We start from the raw sequence: 16,444 nt of genomic DNA, 5'->3' as shown, positions 1-16,444 counted from the left end.
GCAAAAAGAAAAAAGCTGGAAGTGGCACTGTGGCTCAAGTGGTAGAGCGCTAGCCTTGAGCTGAAGAGCTAAGGGACAGCGCCCAGGCCCAGAGTTCAGGCCCCACTACCAAAAAAAAAAGTATTTTAAAATGACATATATACATATATTATTGTGAAGGTGATGTACAGAAGGGTTATCAGTTGCATAAATCAGATAATGAGTACATTTCTTTTTTGTTTTTTGGGGTTTTGTTGGTGGTCATGGGCCTGGGTGCTGTCCCTCAGCTCTTCAGCTCAAGGCAAACACTCTGCCACTTGAGCCACAGCACCCCTTCCCATTTTCTGGTGGTTTATTGGAGATAAGAGTCTCACTGGTTTTCCTGCCCAGGCTGGCTTGGAACCATGATCCTCAGATCTCAGCCTCCTGAGTAACTAGGATTACAGGTGTGAGCCACCAGTGCCCGGCATGAGAACATTTCTTTTTGGACAATGTCACCCCTTCCCTCTATAGAAAGTATTTTTTAAAAGCAAGATGCTAAATTTTGAAAATTGAAAGCAAAATTAAAATGATCACTATTCAAAAAGCAACAATATTATCTATTAGTATATTTATAAATTAATATTTATACATAAATTTATAGCATATATATTAAAACATATATAATGGGCTAGAAGGAGCCAAATTATATAATAGCTATGAAGAAACAGTCAAGTTAATTGATATCTTTAATAAGGAAAAAGATTTGAAACCAATTGACAATATGCCAGTTGTCAAGTTGGAGTACTATGAGCTTGGATGTTAAAGTTCGTAATTCTTAGAACATTTTCATCTCTTAGCAAAAAGGTAACATTTGCCAAGATAAAAATAAGATAATTTGCATTCAGAACATCTGCTTTATCAAATTTCCTTCACACCTAATTTGGGAGCTATTTACAGATCACATAATCTTTATTTTCTCCCTGCCTTCATTGTTCCTCAACAGTGCCCTCTCACAAGACCCTGTCCTTTGCACATTGCATCTATGTGTCATTGGGATGAAGGGTGGCAGCAAAAGCTATTTCCTTCTGGGTGATTCATCCAGTTTTATCTTTCAGATGTAAACAAGTACAGACTCTGGCTCTGGCTTCTAAAGCACCTGACTAAGCCAATCATCCTTTTGAAGTGTTAATTTGAATTAAATATCTTGATAGCCTCTTTTCCAGGGATTTGTGAAATTTGTCCTTTAAAGGAACAGTTGCAAATTCAAAACCTGGGTTGCCTGGGCAAAAGAGGCTCAAATTTGTTGACATTTTTTTTGTTATTGGTTTTGTTATTATTAAGGTAGGTTACAAGGTGTTTTAGAACTCCAAGTCTGGTGTTATTACATGGGAGAGGGGAAACAAACCAGAAAAAAGAATCAAGTGAAACACAGATGGGTAGAGTGAATGGGGGTCGTTATTTACCAGCAATAACCAGAAGTCTCTTGAAGAGTAGAATAAATCCAAGGTTTAGCAGAAAACAAAATCTGTAGTCACTTACATAGTTAGACCATGGACTGGGACCATTTCCAGGTTCAACCTCAGCCCCGCACTGTGTGAAGATGTGAGGTAGGACTTTCTGTGTACCTCCAACACCAGGTTCTCTGTGGAATGTGTCCCCATGCACATGCACATGGAAGGAGCAGTGTGATCCATCTTCTCAGAGTGAAAGAGGATGCTCTTGGGACAGTAGGCACAAACCAAGACTGTTCTGAGTAAGCCTCCCTTTTGCCCTAGTGAATCTTGATCACTCAAATTGTAATATATTTTTTCAGTAGGGAATGCCCGAAGTTGGCTGGTTACCAACAGTGTTTACAGCCTATAATCCTAGCTACTCAGAAGGCTGAAACTTGGAGGACTGTGCATTGAAACCAGCCTAGGCAGAAAAGTCTGAGAGCCTTTATATCCAATTAACCAGCAAAATAGCTGAACTGAAGGTATAGCTCAAGTGCCCGCTAAGCACACAAGTCCCTTGAGACCACAAAAGCAAATTCAAGCCCCCAGGCCAGCACGAAACAAAATTAAAACAGTATTTACTTGGTTTCTCCAACATGCACGCAAGCCCTCAAGACCCTTAACCTAACCTAACTTGTAAGAATTCCCTTCCCCAAACACACTACCATACTCTATGCTCCTGGGCATTGCACTCTTCAGGCCTACCTCTGGCTTTCCCCTCAGCAACTTTCCTTCCTTGACTCATCTGACTGGAGATGGCACATCCCTTAGGCCTCAGCATCACCTGTTCATCTCAGCTTTACGCAGCTTTTGCCTCCCAGACATTGGCCAGCTATCATGGGGCCAAACCTGATGCCACGGATGGTAAATGTTTTATAATTATTGATCGAGTCTAGAAAGTAGAGACATCTGGGTTCATTTAGAAAGTCCATCCTCACTTCCTTGCAAGCGTGTACTCCAGGGGCAACTAGTAGAGGAGGACAATGCAGAACTGCAGAACTGACCATCCAAACTTCCCAAACAGTGTGGAATAACACATTTGATATGGTTCGGTTATCATTTGAGTTTGTCTTACAGAGGCTTGAGTTGAAATTAAATCATTTTAGTGAGGTGTAAAGAAGGTGGACATGTAATTTATAGATTATAGTATTTAGAGGTTGGGCCATTTGAAGGTGCTTAGGAACAGACTGGTCATCAGGGAGAAGTCCCTATGATTGAATACTAGTGATTTTATAAAGGGGAGAGAAGCAGGAAGACACACACACACACACACACACACACACACACACACACACACACACACACACACACACACACACACACACACACACACACACACACACACACACACACACACACACACACACACACACACACACACACACACACACACACACACACACAGAGTCACTCACTCTTCCTGTCTCTTGCTGTGTAATGCCTCACACCACCTCTGGACTCTGCCAGCATGTGGGCCCTTGCACCTCCAGAACTGTGAGATTAAATAATGCTCTTTTCTTTATGAAGTTATCCAGCCTAAGGCATTTAATTATTGCAACCAAAATTTACTGATACAATGCTACTGTGAATCTTCATCCTGGCTGCCTTTAGAATGTTACCTAAGCTCCAAGAATTTCTGCATAAACTTTCAGGAAAGATAACTGTGGAGTCAAAGCCTTCTTGCATCATAACTCTAAAGAATATCTTCCAGAGTTCAAGCCCCACAACCAACCAAAAAAAATCGATTACATAAAGAATATCTGCATCAGCCATCCTTGTACAGAAACATAATCTGAGCCACTCACATCATTCATATTTTCCTATTAGCCACGATTAAAAACACCAGTGACTCACACCTATAATCCTAGTTACTCAGGAGGCTGAGATCTGAGGATCATGCTTTGAAGCCAGCCCTGGGCAGGAAAGTCCTTGAGACTCTTATCTCCAGTTAATGACCAGAAAACCAGAAGTGCTATCAAGTAGTAGAGTGCTAGCCTTCAGTTGAAGAGCTCAGAGACAGTGCCCAGGCCAGAGTTTAAGCCCCAATGGGACCGACAAAAAAATAAGAAAAATAAAAACTAGTTTATATATATATATATATATATATATATATATATATATATATATATATATATATATATATATATATAAATTTGTATTTATTTTTTTTTTTTTTTGGTCAGTCGTGGGGCTTGAATTCTGGGCCTGAGTGCTGTCCCTCAGCTCTTCAGCTCAAGGCTAGCGCTCTATCACTTGAGCTACAGCGCCACTTCCCATTTTCTGGTGGTTTATTGGAGATAAGAGTCTCACAGACTTTCCTCCCTGGCTGGCTTTGAACCATGATCCTCAGATCTCAGCCTCCTGAGTAGCTAGGATTACCGGCATGAGCCACTGGTGCCCAGCTTATATTTTCTTTAACTTGCCACATTTAACATTTTCAGTCCAATCAGTATTTTTGGTATTATTTTTATGTAGTGAATCTTTGGGATCTGATTTGATGTTGTGCTTGTGTGTTTATTTGTACTATGTTTTAGGTACTCAATAGCTACATTTGGCTAATGGATGCTGTTTCTCCCAGCACAGACATAGATGTATATGTTGATCTAGTCACCATTTGTTATAGTATATGAAACGCCTTGCTTTGATATTATAAAGGGTTTTTTTTGCCTCCCTTTAAACCATGTCAATTTTTAGGAAATACCCATGCATATTACACAGGTTGGGAATAGGTAGGAATTCAGATACTCATATTTGTGTTGCTTATGTGTTTCAGACAGAATCTGTTAACCTTAATTTCATTCCCTTGTTCAGTTCACAAATTACCAAGGTATGGGGTTTTAGATTTATTAAATATAGTAATAAAGTTTAATTTTGTCGGGCTGGGAAGGTGGCTCAGTGGTAGAGTGCTTGCCTTGCATGCCTGAGGCCCTGGGTTTGATTCCTCAGCACCACATAAGCAAAAAGAAAAAAGCCGGAAGTGGTGCTGTGGCTCAAGTGGTAGAGTGCTAGCCTTGAGCTGAAGAGCTGAGGGACAACGCCCAGGCCCAGAGTTCAGGCCCCAAGACCGACCAAAAAAAAAAAAAAAAGTTTAATTTTGTCTTTGAGACAAGAAGTCTTTTGTTCTTTTTTTTTTTTAGAAGGTGCTGGGGATTGAACCTAGGGCCTTGCTCAGGCTAGACAAGTACTCTACCTCATCCCTAATTATATCTTTGAAAATGAAACTCATCAAATAAAAGAAAAAAATTAATGAGCTTAGTATTGACCTTGTGTTAGGCACCTTTTTAGTTCTTAGGATATAGTAGGTGATAGAGACAAAGATCCTTGAGTGGGGATTTAAAAAATGTACACAAAATGTAAAGCAGGAAAGGGAGACAGGATAGATAGATTTAAGGGAGTGCAGAACCACAATAACTACAATAACATGCCATTTACTGTCTTAACCGTTTTAAAGCTTGTTGTTCATGAGTGTTAAGTGTTTCTATTGTTGTTGACCAGTCTCCAAACCTCTTCTCAAGTTTCAAAACTAAAACTACTCAACACGTAACAAATCCAACCATGATGATCATTTGTCTCTGTGAACTTGACTGCTATGGAGACCCTATACTAGTAGAAATGTACAGTAGTTCTCTAGCTATGGTTATCCTATTTCACTTAACATAAAGTCCACACTGCGTTCGGTTTCAGAGCATCTTTCCCTTTAAAGACTGAATATTATTCCATTGCGTGCACGTACCACATTTTGTGTGGCCATTCACTTATTGTTAGACCCTGGATTGCTGCTACTGCTTGGCTATTGTAAAAATGGGAAATATAGTTTTATATGGAAGATGTTGCAAACAAATTGCTGTTCACCAGTATCCCCTGCTTTTCCCTACAGGATAATTTTTCATGTTCATCCTTTGAAATCAGACTTGAGCATGTGACTTCACAATGGTCAGTGAAATGTGAACAGTGGCAGAGCTTCTCCAGCCACTGGCTGCTTCACCAGGCTCTTTTTCCATCTGTTGTTATGATCAGCTGTGGTAATACAGCAGCTGCTCCATAAGACTGGAGATACTGCTCAGGATGATCTGATCCATTTGTATATCAGTATACTAATAGTGGGACATAATTCTACCAAACGAGAATTAACCATTTGTTGTTTGGTGGCCCTGATATTTGGTGCTTACTTGTCATATAGCATAACCTAGTCTATTCTGACTAATATTGAAAGCTCATTGAAAACAAAATCAAATCTTAGGGGCTGGGAAGGTGGCTGAGTGGTAGAGTGATTTCCTTCCATGCATGAGGCCTTGGGTTTGATTTCCTCAGCACCACATACGCAAAAAAAGCCAGAAGTGGCACTGTGGCTCAAGTGGTAGAGCACTAGCATTGAACTGAAGAGCTGAGGGACAGAGCCCAGGCCCAGAGTTCAGCCCCCATGCCCCCCCCCAAAATAATAAAATTTAAAAATAGATTGAAAGGAGATGAGGGAACCAGACATATGAATAAAGTGTATTGCATGCTGCCATAGTTAATAGTATCTATTTTATTGGTTTGAGAGTTGCCTAGGAAAACATACCTCTGGTTGTCAGGGACTTTCTGGAGAAAATTAGAGCATGATGACTCTGATCAATGCTTGAATCCACTGGTGGATTCAAACTTTAAATGGAACTGTGGCGGGCGGGACCTAGTTGGATGGAAGAGGTCACAAGGAACAGACCTTTGAACTTTGCTCTGCCACAAGCCCTTTGGGTTTTTCTGCCCTCTTCCCCCCTTAGTACTAGGAATTGAGCCCAGAGCCTTACTTATACTTGTTGGGCATGTTGTCTGCCAGTTCTGCTGCCATGTTCTGCTGCTGCCTTATCATGGTTGCATAGCAATGGAGCCAGCTGACCACGGACTGAAATGAAGCAAAACAAATCATTTCTTCTTTAAGTTTTCTCAATTTGTGATAGCAACAACACAAAATCCTGACTTAGCCACATGCAGAAGAAGAAGTATAAAGAGGAGCTTGCTCTGTGTATTCAAGGGCCAGGAAAGGTTTCTCAGCACAAATGCTGCAGACAGAGGAGTGTGCACCAATTACCTTCTCACGGCCTTGCACATCCAGGCTTGAGATAACACTGGATCTTATTCATCCAGTGATCCTGTTCACTCCTCTGTAGAGTGGGTAGCAGGGTTAAGAGGAACAGAAAAGTTACAAAGGAAAAGAAAAGTAAGGTCCACAGCAAGAAGTTGCGATGCGGGCCTTAGCTCCTGATAGACTTAACATGGTATTGTTGCCAGAGGACTGATCTTGGAGCAGTGTGAGGCCTCTGAAGTCCGACTCCCTCACAAAATTAAGTGATGCATCAAAAGTGGGATTACAAATGAATGTTGATGACTAGGACACGTCCCTTACATACGCAAGGCAGACAAAGCAGGGCTGCCGGCCTGGGAAATTAAGAATGTGCTATATAGCTATCAAATGGGCAGCTCCCATCACCATAGCACAGAAAGACATTTGTAAGCCACATATTCCTCCTCCTTTCCTAAGATACTGTGCTTTTTTTTTTTTTGTACTGGCCTTGGAGCTTGGACTCAGGTCCTAGGAGCTATCCTAGGTTTTTTTTTTTCTCAAGGCTAGCACTCCATTACTTGAGCCACAGCTCTCTCTACTTCTGGCTTGAGTGAGGGAGGGAGTGATTAATCGGAAATAAGAATCCCATAGACTTTCCTCCCCAGTCTGTCTTTGAACCTTAATCCTTAGATCTCAGCCTCCTGAGTAGATAGGATAATAGGCATGAAACCACTAGCACCCAGCTTTCAATATGTTGTCTAATATTTTAAAAGTAAGACTTAGATTCTTTTGGCCCTGAATCACAGATCTTCCTAATTAGCTATTGGTGGTAAAAGGAACTCTGGACAAACAAGACAATGTGGGCGTCAATTGGTACAGATGCATGAAGGAGACAGAATTCTGAATATCAAGTCCATTTAGCTACAACTTGTTAAAGGCTAAAATGTTTGACAGAGATTTAAAAAACCTGCTGTGCATTTATTAACCACAGAAGCAGCCTTGTAAAATTCTCTGAGAGAATCCCCCATTAGCCAATTTAGGTTTGGCTAATGGCATCTCTCACAGACCACAGCCATTAATCTCAAATGTTCCAAGTTCATTGATTGTCCTGCATTACTGAATTCGTTAGCATTTGTAACTCCTGAAGATACAAAGTATTTTTACTTTTATGAGAATGAAAAATATCTATATGTTATCCTTTTCTCTGGGCAAAGGAAAAAAATAACAAGTGGATGCTTTCATGAATAGCTTACCTGAAACAATGCATGCAAAGTCATTATGATATCAACTAGGCTTCCTAAAGAAATGCTTTTTCTGATGGAAAGCATATGGTAACACAAAGGGAAGCTCCTCCCAATTTAGGTAATACAAGAATCTTTGGGAATGGAGCCCTGACCCAGCGAAGGGAAAAGGCATCTCAGGGTCAGAGAAGGGGAAATTGCACCATGTATATGGGTAAGAAAGGTAATGCCTAAGGAAGGGGGATTCATAGCAAGATTGCCTTGGCAAATCCCAAGGCAAATTACAGCTCAGTGGGGATTCAGAATTCACTTCCAGTTCCTTCCAAAACCCATCCTTTGAGTCAGTGTTCATCTTCAGTTTAGGAGTGGCGAGAGGAGCGACCTTATCAGCACATGGAGAAAGGATGATTCTTTGTTGCTAGACACTGTCTTGTGCACACTGTAGGATGTATATATACTTGACTCCAGTCACCAAAGTAGCACATTGTAATCTCTGACACAAAAGATTTCTTCAGACTTACCCTAGGGTAGACATTACTGTTCTTAGTTGAAAGCTCTATAAACCTGGGATATATCAACAAGTAGAGTGGGATTTGAAAACAGTGGTGAGAATGTACCTCTGAGCAGGAATTGAGTTAGGGAAGATCCCATGTTTCTCTCCATCTAGGTGTGCACCAGGGAGGTAGAAGTGATTAGTTAAATGTGCTGGTAAAGAATGACATTCTGAGGGCCACCACAGCATGCCATTAGAGAAAAGGCTTAGTACTAGCTGTGAAGCAAGTTTGAAAGGAAATCAAAGACTGAAATGCACTGGAGGCAGTACTCAAAATAACTGACAGTAAATGACTCAAGCCATATGCCATGGTCCTTTTGAAGAAGGAAGGGTTGTTTCTTTGAAGATGGTTTGCCGTCTGCTTGACATTTGTATGTGGTATACAGGAGACAAGCTAGATCTCATTTCAAAGCCAGACTGGGCAGGAAAGACCATGCAACTTCTATCTCTAATTAACCACCAAAGAGCCAGAAGTGGAGCTGTGGCTCAAGTGATAGAGTGCTAGCCTTGAGCAAAGAAGTTCAGGAACAGTGCTAAGACTGAGTTGAAGTCCCAGGACCAACACACACACACACATACACACAAATTCAGTATATCAAAATTCATTGACCAATTACTTACAAGTACATGTCATGCTACTTGGACAGTTCTGTACAAATGGCTGTTCATGTCAGGTGGGCGATTTCAATATTTCAAGAACTCTCCAGTTTCCCCAGTGTTGCTGCTAAGAATTTCTCTGTTCTCCCTACCTTTCCCATTGCCCTTCTCAGTCCCATCTTCCTGTTTTTCCATCCTGGGATCAGATCGTCTGCAAGGAAGGAGGTGGTAAGGGACAGCTCATCTCTCATCTTGCTATGTGAGCCCATCTTCACTCCTTTCCCTAGTTCTTTAATAGCAACACTATGAAAAAGGCAAATATTACTTGCCAAACCCTGGGCTAAGGCTTTTTGAGTGTGTGTGTATGTGTGTGTGTGCACGCACGCGTGCACGTGCGCATGTGTGTGTGTGTGCGCGTGCGCGCATGCATGCGCACATGCATGTGTACCAGTACTGGGGCTTGAAATCAGGGCCTTGAGATCTCATTTGGCTTTTTGACTCAAGGCTTGTGCTCTACCATTTGAGCTCCACTTCCGCCTTTTTGGTGGTTAATTGGAGATGGGAATTTGATGATCCTTTCTGCCCAGGCTGGCTTTGAGTGATGGTTCTCAGATCTCAGCCTCCTGGAGCTAGGATTATAGATGTGAGCCAAGAGTACCCAGCCTATTTATTATTTTGAAGTAGAAAATTTTAGCAATTATCCCTCCAGAAATTTGCTTTAAAGATTTTTAAAACAATATCCTACTCATGAACTGGTGCCTTTCACCCCTGAAATTCTACACATGATGTTTGTGGAAACAAACGTCTTTTTCCTCATAACAGTATTCTCTTACATAACAGAATTAAAGCATCAGCATCAGAAACTGAGTAGCAGAACATCACTACCGTCTAATTGTGATGCCATTCACAATGCTTCAGGTGTTCCTGTAAAGTACTTTATTGCAAAATAAGTCAGTTCAAAACCACCTGTTGCATTTAGTTGTCGTCTCCTGCAGTCTAGAACTGCTTGGTCTTTCCTAGATTTTCATGAATTTGGCACTTGTGAAGAATACAAGCCAAAAAGTCCTCTCCTACTGTTTCTTTGATATAGAACTAGAAAAAAAAGGCCAGCATCTGCCTCACTCCCTGTCCACCCACTCAAGAGGCTTCAGTTCAGTGGTGGGGTTTTATTATGACATTTTTGTACATATATACTGTATACCCCAATCAAACTTCCCATCTCTCTTTTTTCCCCCTCTCCCTTCTTAAAACAGTTTCAGTAGGTTTCATTTTCCATTTTTTAATATACACCTTTAAATAACTGCACCAGTAATTCAACTTATTATCAGAACTAATGACAATGGTAATTTCAAAGTAGTCTTTTTAGTCTTTTCAGCTTGACATATAAAATACCATAATGAACTTAAGCATCAGTTCTGGAAGCTGGACATCTAAGACCGAGGTGCTGGCTGGTTGGTTTTAGGGGGAGGACTTTTCTTTTTTGGGGGGGAGGGAGTCTGGTCGTGGGGCCTGAACTCTGGGCCTGGGTGCTGTCCCTCAGCTCTTCAGCTCAAGACTAGCACTCTACCACTTGAGCCACAGCACCACTTCTGGCTTTTTTCTTTTTGCTTATGTGGTGCTGAGGAATCGAACCCAGGGCCTCAGGCATGCAAGGCAAGCGCTCTACCACTGAGCCACCTTCCCAGCCCCAAGAGGGGAGGACTTTTCTCCCAACTTACAGACAGCCTTCTTCATGGTCTTGCCTCATTTTTTACACATGGAGAGATGGACTCTGTCTGTCTGCCTCTCTTTCCCCCATCTCTTCCCCATAAGGTTATAGGTCCTATTGGATGAGAACCTTTTCCTTAGGACCTCATTTAACTTCATTTACCTCCTAAAAACCCTTTCTAAACATAGTCACATATGGGTTTAGAGCTTTAGCACACAAATTTAATGGGAACACAATTCCGTTCATAACATAGTCTTAAGTTTAAGATTTATATCTTAAACACACTCAATGTGATATAAAAATAGCTGTGATCCATTGATAGCCAGGTCACAATGACTGGTACTAATATTGTGGTTTGTTGCCTACATTCATCATAGAAGGAAATGCTTACTTTCTCGGAAGAGGTTAGTGAAAATAAATAGGGTTTTCATCTAAGTTCACAGCCATCCTGAACTTATTATAGGGATCCCAGGTTAAAAATCCCTGAAATATTCAAGTAGGACATTCTTTTTTACTATTATTATAAAGGTGATGTAAAGAAGGGTTACAGTTACATAAATCAGGTAAAGAGTGTATTTCTTTTTGTACAGCATCGTCCCTTTCCTCACTCTTATTCTCTCCCTGTTTTTCCCTACCATCTTCTACCCACAGTTGTAGAGTTCATTTTCAATATAGTGTCTAGTGAATACCACTACTGCTTTTGTTCACCCTTTATCCCTCCATTTCTGTCGCTCCCCTTATGTCCCCAAGGGCATAAAGAAGCAGACAGAATAAAAAGGAAAGAAAACAAAAACAGCAACAACAACAAAAGAAAAGACAAAAACTTCATTTTTATTTCCTGGAGTTGTGGGACATTCTTGTTGGACACACACAGAGTGGTGAGGACAGATGATAGAATTAGGTGATTTGCCCATAGCCAGTCACTCAGGCCCAGTATGTGTATTGAATTGAAAAAGGGACATGATCTGTTCTTGTCTTGCTTTCTGATATTTTTCATTGTGTGTTCAAATATCGGAATGTGCTTTATCTTGCAGACAGCAGTAACCTGAATAGTGAACAGAAGAACTCCTGGACTTCTGAGGACTTGTGGCCAGACCCTTCTTTGAAAGACCAGGCAGAAACCAATGAAGAGGATGCTGGGCTTCGGAAATCCCTAGATAGATTCTATGAAGTGTTTGGACATCCACAGCCAGCCTCTGGGAATCCACTCTCTGCGTTTGTCTGCCAGCACCTGTCTGAGAAAATCCCTGAACTGAGGGACCAGGAGAGCCAGAAGTATGCCCTCCGCAGCTTCCAGATGGCACAGGTCATCTTCAACCGGGACGGCTACTCAGCCTTGCAGAGGCATTCCAAGCACGCACACTTCTACCCTCTGGGAGCAGCAGACATCTCTCTGGATGATGAAGAGCCCATCCCAGGGCTATCAAAAGATATCATTTGTTATCTCTTGAAGCACTGCGTGATGACAGACCCATAACTGATGCTGATGCTGAGAGCAAGCAGTACTGAAGATGATGTGGATGCCTCCCTCAGAATCCCTGGGGGTCTCTTGTCAAATGTTTGTCCCCAGCCCAAACAAAGATAAGTGGTTTATAATAAAAGGCTGGCACCTGTGACTTGGTTCTAGAGAGAGCCAATGAGTTCATAACAAGTTCCCTGTGGTCACCCACTTCCCATGCTACCCCACCACTTGCCTTGACCAAGGCCCTGGCTGGCTAGTTTAGGAATCCAAAGCCCAGGCTATACTCAGAGTGCCTGGGAAACAGGTCAGCAGCCCTCCTTTTTCTCCCTGTCCTCTTCCTAGTCATCTATGGGTATCTTGAGGGACCCTTTCCTTAATAAATGTCTTTTATCTGAGTCCTTTACCCACTATCTACCCCTGGGAGAACCCTACCTAAGAGAACAAGCCTCTGGGAAATGAGTTTGCTTGTTTGCTTGCTTGCTTGCTTCCTCTCCCTCTCCCTCTCCCTCTCCCTCTCCCTCTCCCTCTCCCTCTCCCTCTCCCTCTCCCTCTCCCTCTCTCTCTCTCTCTCTCTCTCTCTCTCTCTCTCTCTCTCTCTCTCTCTCTCTCTCTCTCTCTCTCTCTCTCTCTCTCTCACTCTTGCTTTCTTTTTTGTCAGTCATGGGTCTTGAACTGTGGGCCTGGGTGCTATCCCTCAGTTCTTCAGCTCAAGGCGAGCACTACCACTTGAGCCACAGCACCACTTCCAGTTTTGTGGTGCTTAATTGGAGATAAGAGTCTGCCCTGGCTGACTTTGAACTGTGATCTTCAGGTCTCAACCTCCTGAGTAGCTAGGATTACAGGCATGAGCCACCAGAATCTGGCTGGAAAATGAGTTTTTTAAGTCTATAAATCTGTGTGTGGATTCAAGACTTATACCAAATTATAAAATGGAGACGATGTGATGGAGAACTTAGGTCCTAAAACAACAGAAAGCATAATCATATCATCAGCAACTCTCAAAGCTAGAATTCCCTGATTTATATTAACTGCCTATGAGAAGGCTATTTGGGCCATAAAATAGCAGCTAAAATTCACAGATTCAAAAGGTTTCTACACCTCCATCAGATGACAGTGTGAAAGGCAAGGAGACAAATACGTGGCACATACCCAAGTATCTAAGCTCAGCTGACATAAAATGGCCTTGCCAATCTGTGCTTGAAGAAAAGAAGAAGAAGGGATAAGGGTGGAAAAGTGCAGCCGTGGAGCTCACTGGACACTGATGAAAGAGAACTATACAACCTGTGGGTGGAGACAGGAGGGAGGGACTGGGAGAGGGAGAGGGAACAGAAGACACTGTACAAAAGGAAGTGTACTCATTACCTGACTCACGTCAGTGTAATCCCTCTGTATCACATTTATAATAACAATAAAGTAAATCAATTAAAAATGAGAATAAAGAGCTTATTCAGATAGAATCCTCCTTCCTCTTATTACTTTTTTCTTCTGCCCTGTCCTTGCCTCCAGAAAGTGCTTGCCCTGAGCAGGGCCTGGCTGCCATTCTTCCCCTATCCTCCGGGCCTGTGTTCTGCCTTGCCAGGGAGATCTTTAAATAGCTGCTTCAGTACTACACTGACAGATGCTCTACTCCACAGGTCATGTCCTGAACCCTGGTTTGAGACTCTGTTGATAGCATTGCATCACCTGGCACCATGTTCTCTGAAACTGCAGTTGGAAGCTTCAGATCATTCTTACATAAATTCCACTTGTTTGGGGGAGGGAGAGGAACAGCGAAAGCTAGCCAACACCAGGCAAGTAGATTTGGAGAAACTTGAAGTGAAATGCAATTGGCATAAGATTCCAGAAGCTTTCCAAAAAGCAGATTATGCAAATGAGACATCCTAAAAGTGCACATTGAAAGGCAGTGTGCCCTCTTTGAGGACTGTGGTCCACAGAGAAACCTTTTTTTTTTTTTTGCTTGTTTGTTTTTTGGGTCCAGTTGTGGGGCCTGAACTCTGGGCCTGGGCGCTGTCCTTCAGCTCTTCAGCTCAAGGCTAGCGCTCTATCATTTGAGCCACAGCGCCACTTCCGGCTTTTTTCATTTTGCTTATGTGGTGCTGAGGAATCAAACCCAGGGCCTTATGCATGCAAGGCAAGCGCTCTACCACTGAGCCAACTTCCTAGCCCCCCACAGAGAAACCTTTTAAAGGTTAGCATACTCCAGCTTTTGGTTTAGGGAGAATTGGAGTTAAGAAGCTCTTCCAAGTTGAAGGGCAAAGGCACTAGTGAAAGGGAATTTCCATATTAGGAAGCTAGAAATGAACAGGTTTTTGAGAGGAAAGGTACTCAAGAAAATAAGACTCTTCTGACAGGTAATCATTTGCCACTTCTATTCTGTGGCCACCCCTTTCTCCCCCAGAAATAATCCTGAAACCAGTAGGACTTACCACTGAAAGCCTGCAGGTTAAATAAAATTGGTAGTTTCATTGTTTGTTTAAAGTGAAGCATTCTTGGATGACCTTGAAGAATATTTTTCTTTTTAATATATTTTACCAATGAAATATTTGCAATTGGTCTCCATGGCTACCCACAATAGGGATCTGGGTTATTTTTACAATTTTTTTTAAAAGCTGGAAGTGGAGCTGTAGAACACTAGCCTTGAACCAAAAAATCCTCAAGGAAAGAATCCAGGCCCTGAGTTCAAGTCCCAGGACTAGCACACAGGCACATATAAACTTGGGCAAAACCTATAAGCCATTTGGATTCCATGTTGAGATTGAAGTAGCAGCATCCATTTCCCAGGGAGATTTTACTGTCAACAAACCTGTAACCTTCATTAACATCAGTGTTGGCAGTGCTCAGCATGGACCCTGAAAGTTGAGAATGTGAAAGACTAAAAGCCAGAATTACCTTTGGGTAAAATTGTTTGCTGTATACTTACTTTCATCTGAGTTAAGTGCTTTTGACAGGTCAGAACAAGATATTTGATTCCCTACAGAGGAGTTCCTTAATTAGATCTCTGTGAGGATAGGATAACATTTTCCATTTATCTCTGTGAACCTTTAATAAAGACTAAAAGATAAGGCTATGGAGGATTTGGCCTTTGGCATTATTATCAATTCCAGCCTACAGATAAATTCTAGGAGGTCTTATCATGTCCTGAACATTGTGAGTGGCCTATGATATAACCTGAGGCTCTTTTCAGACCTTCCAGGGCCTTGGTGAGGATGAATTTCCTTAGAGAAACATCAAACTCTTTGAAATATTTTAAATTTGTGTAGTATGATTCATTAGTTTATTTTCAAAACTTGGGGCCTTGGGCATGCTAAGCCTGCACTTTTCCACTGAGCTACTCCTCCACATCTTTGTCTAACCTTTTTAAGGGTACATGAAACAGACCATAGTAGCAGTAATTAGCACACACACACAAAATAGCAATACTTAAAACATTTAAAAATCATTTGATTGAATAATAATTACAGTGGAAAGTGCTTACATTGTTTGAGTGGATTAACCAAAGCTACCTATGCAATCTGTATCCTGCCTGAGCTATAGGTGTTGCTATGCAACCCACAGGCCTCCTTCAAGGAAGGCTTTCCTGTGCAGAATTTAGAAGAGCAGTGTGTCCAAATACATTTTCTCAAGGTTCTGGTAGCCCATAAGACCACTTTAGGCATCACATGGACAATGTTTAATTGCTAACTGATTCATTTGATGTGTTAGAAAAATACAACTATTGCCACTAATCCATGCTTTCACAGATGCTGCGTAGGATAAGCATAACAGGAGTATTAAATACATTTAAAGTAGACTGAAAAAAATAATAATAGAGCAGGTATCGTGTAGATATTTCAAAAACTAAATATTCTATACCCTGAAATGACTGAGATTGGGAATACAATGGAATAGATTTGATCCATTCCATCCTATAGTCTCCATGACCCTACCCCTTGACTTCTGCAAGGTGATTCCATTGGATTAACTCATATCTACCTTTCCCTCTCTATCCTACAGCCATAACACAAATTATTTTTTTAAAAAAAACAAGCCATGCCTGAATGAGCAGAAAATCAAGAAGATAAAACTACCCTTATCAAAAATGAAAATATTGGGGGCTGGGAAGATGGCTCAGTGGTAGAGCGCTTGCCTTGCATGCATGAGGCCCTGGCTTCGATTCCTCAGCACCACATAAGCAAAAAGAAAAAAGCTGGAAGTGGCGCTGTGGCTCAAGTGGTAGAGCGCTAGCCTTGAGCTGAAGAGCTGAGGGACAGCGCCCAGGCCCAGAGTTCAGGCCAACGACCAGACCCCCTTCCCCCCGGGAAAAAAAAATTTTAACCCCACCATAATTGAAGCAGCAACAGAACAGAAATAGATTCATCAAAGATAAAACAATCCGTCCTTAAACAGAT

At 41.8% G+C, this 16,444-nt stretch overlaps 1 protein-coding gene across 8 annotated transcripts in view; it reads left to right on the top strand.

Annotated features, from left to right (window-relative positions):
* Shld1 (shieldin complex subunit 1) overlaps window positions 1-13,599 on the top strand; it is a 68,247-nt gene extending 54,648 nt beyond the window's left edge. For 4 of the 8 annotated variants that reach the window (XM_070006808.1, XM_070006810.1, XM_070006805.1 and 1 more), the window contains exon 3: window positions 11,629-13,586. In XM_070006808.1, the coding sequence (XP_069862909.1) occupies window positions 11,629-12,071 (443 nt within the window). In that variant the 3' untranslated portion in view covers window positions 12,072-13,586. Of the gene's footprint in view, window positions 1-11,628 lie in introns of all 8 variants that reach the window. The other 4 variants (XM_070006804.1, XM_070006809.1, XM_070006803.1 and 1 more) reach the window with 3 other exon arrangements.
* The last annotated feature ends 2,845 nt before the right edge of the window (window positions 13,600-16,444 follow it).

This window comes from Dipodomys merriami, unplaced genomic scaffold, assembly GCF_024711535.1.
Source record: "Dipodomys merriami isolate MVZ:Mamm:240054 unplaced genomic scaffold, mDipMer1.0.p SCAF_7, whole genome shotgun sequence".
NCBI classification, from domain to species: domain Eukaryota; kingdom Metazoa; phylum Chordata; class Mammalia; order Rodentia; family Heteromyidae; genus Dipodomys; species Dipodomys merriami.
Note: the sequence above shows the minus strand (reverse complement) of the source record. Positions and strands in the feature narration are given on the sequence as shown.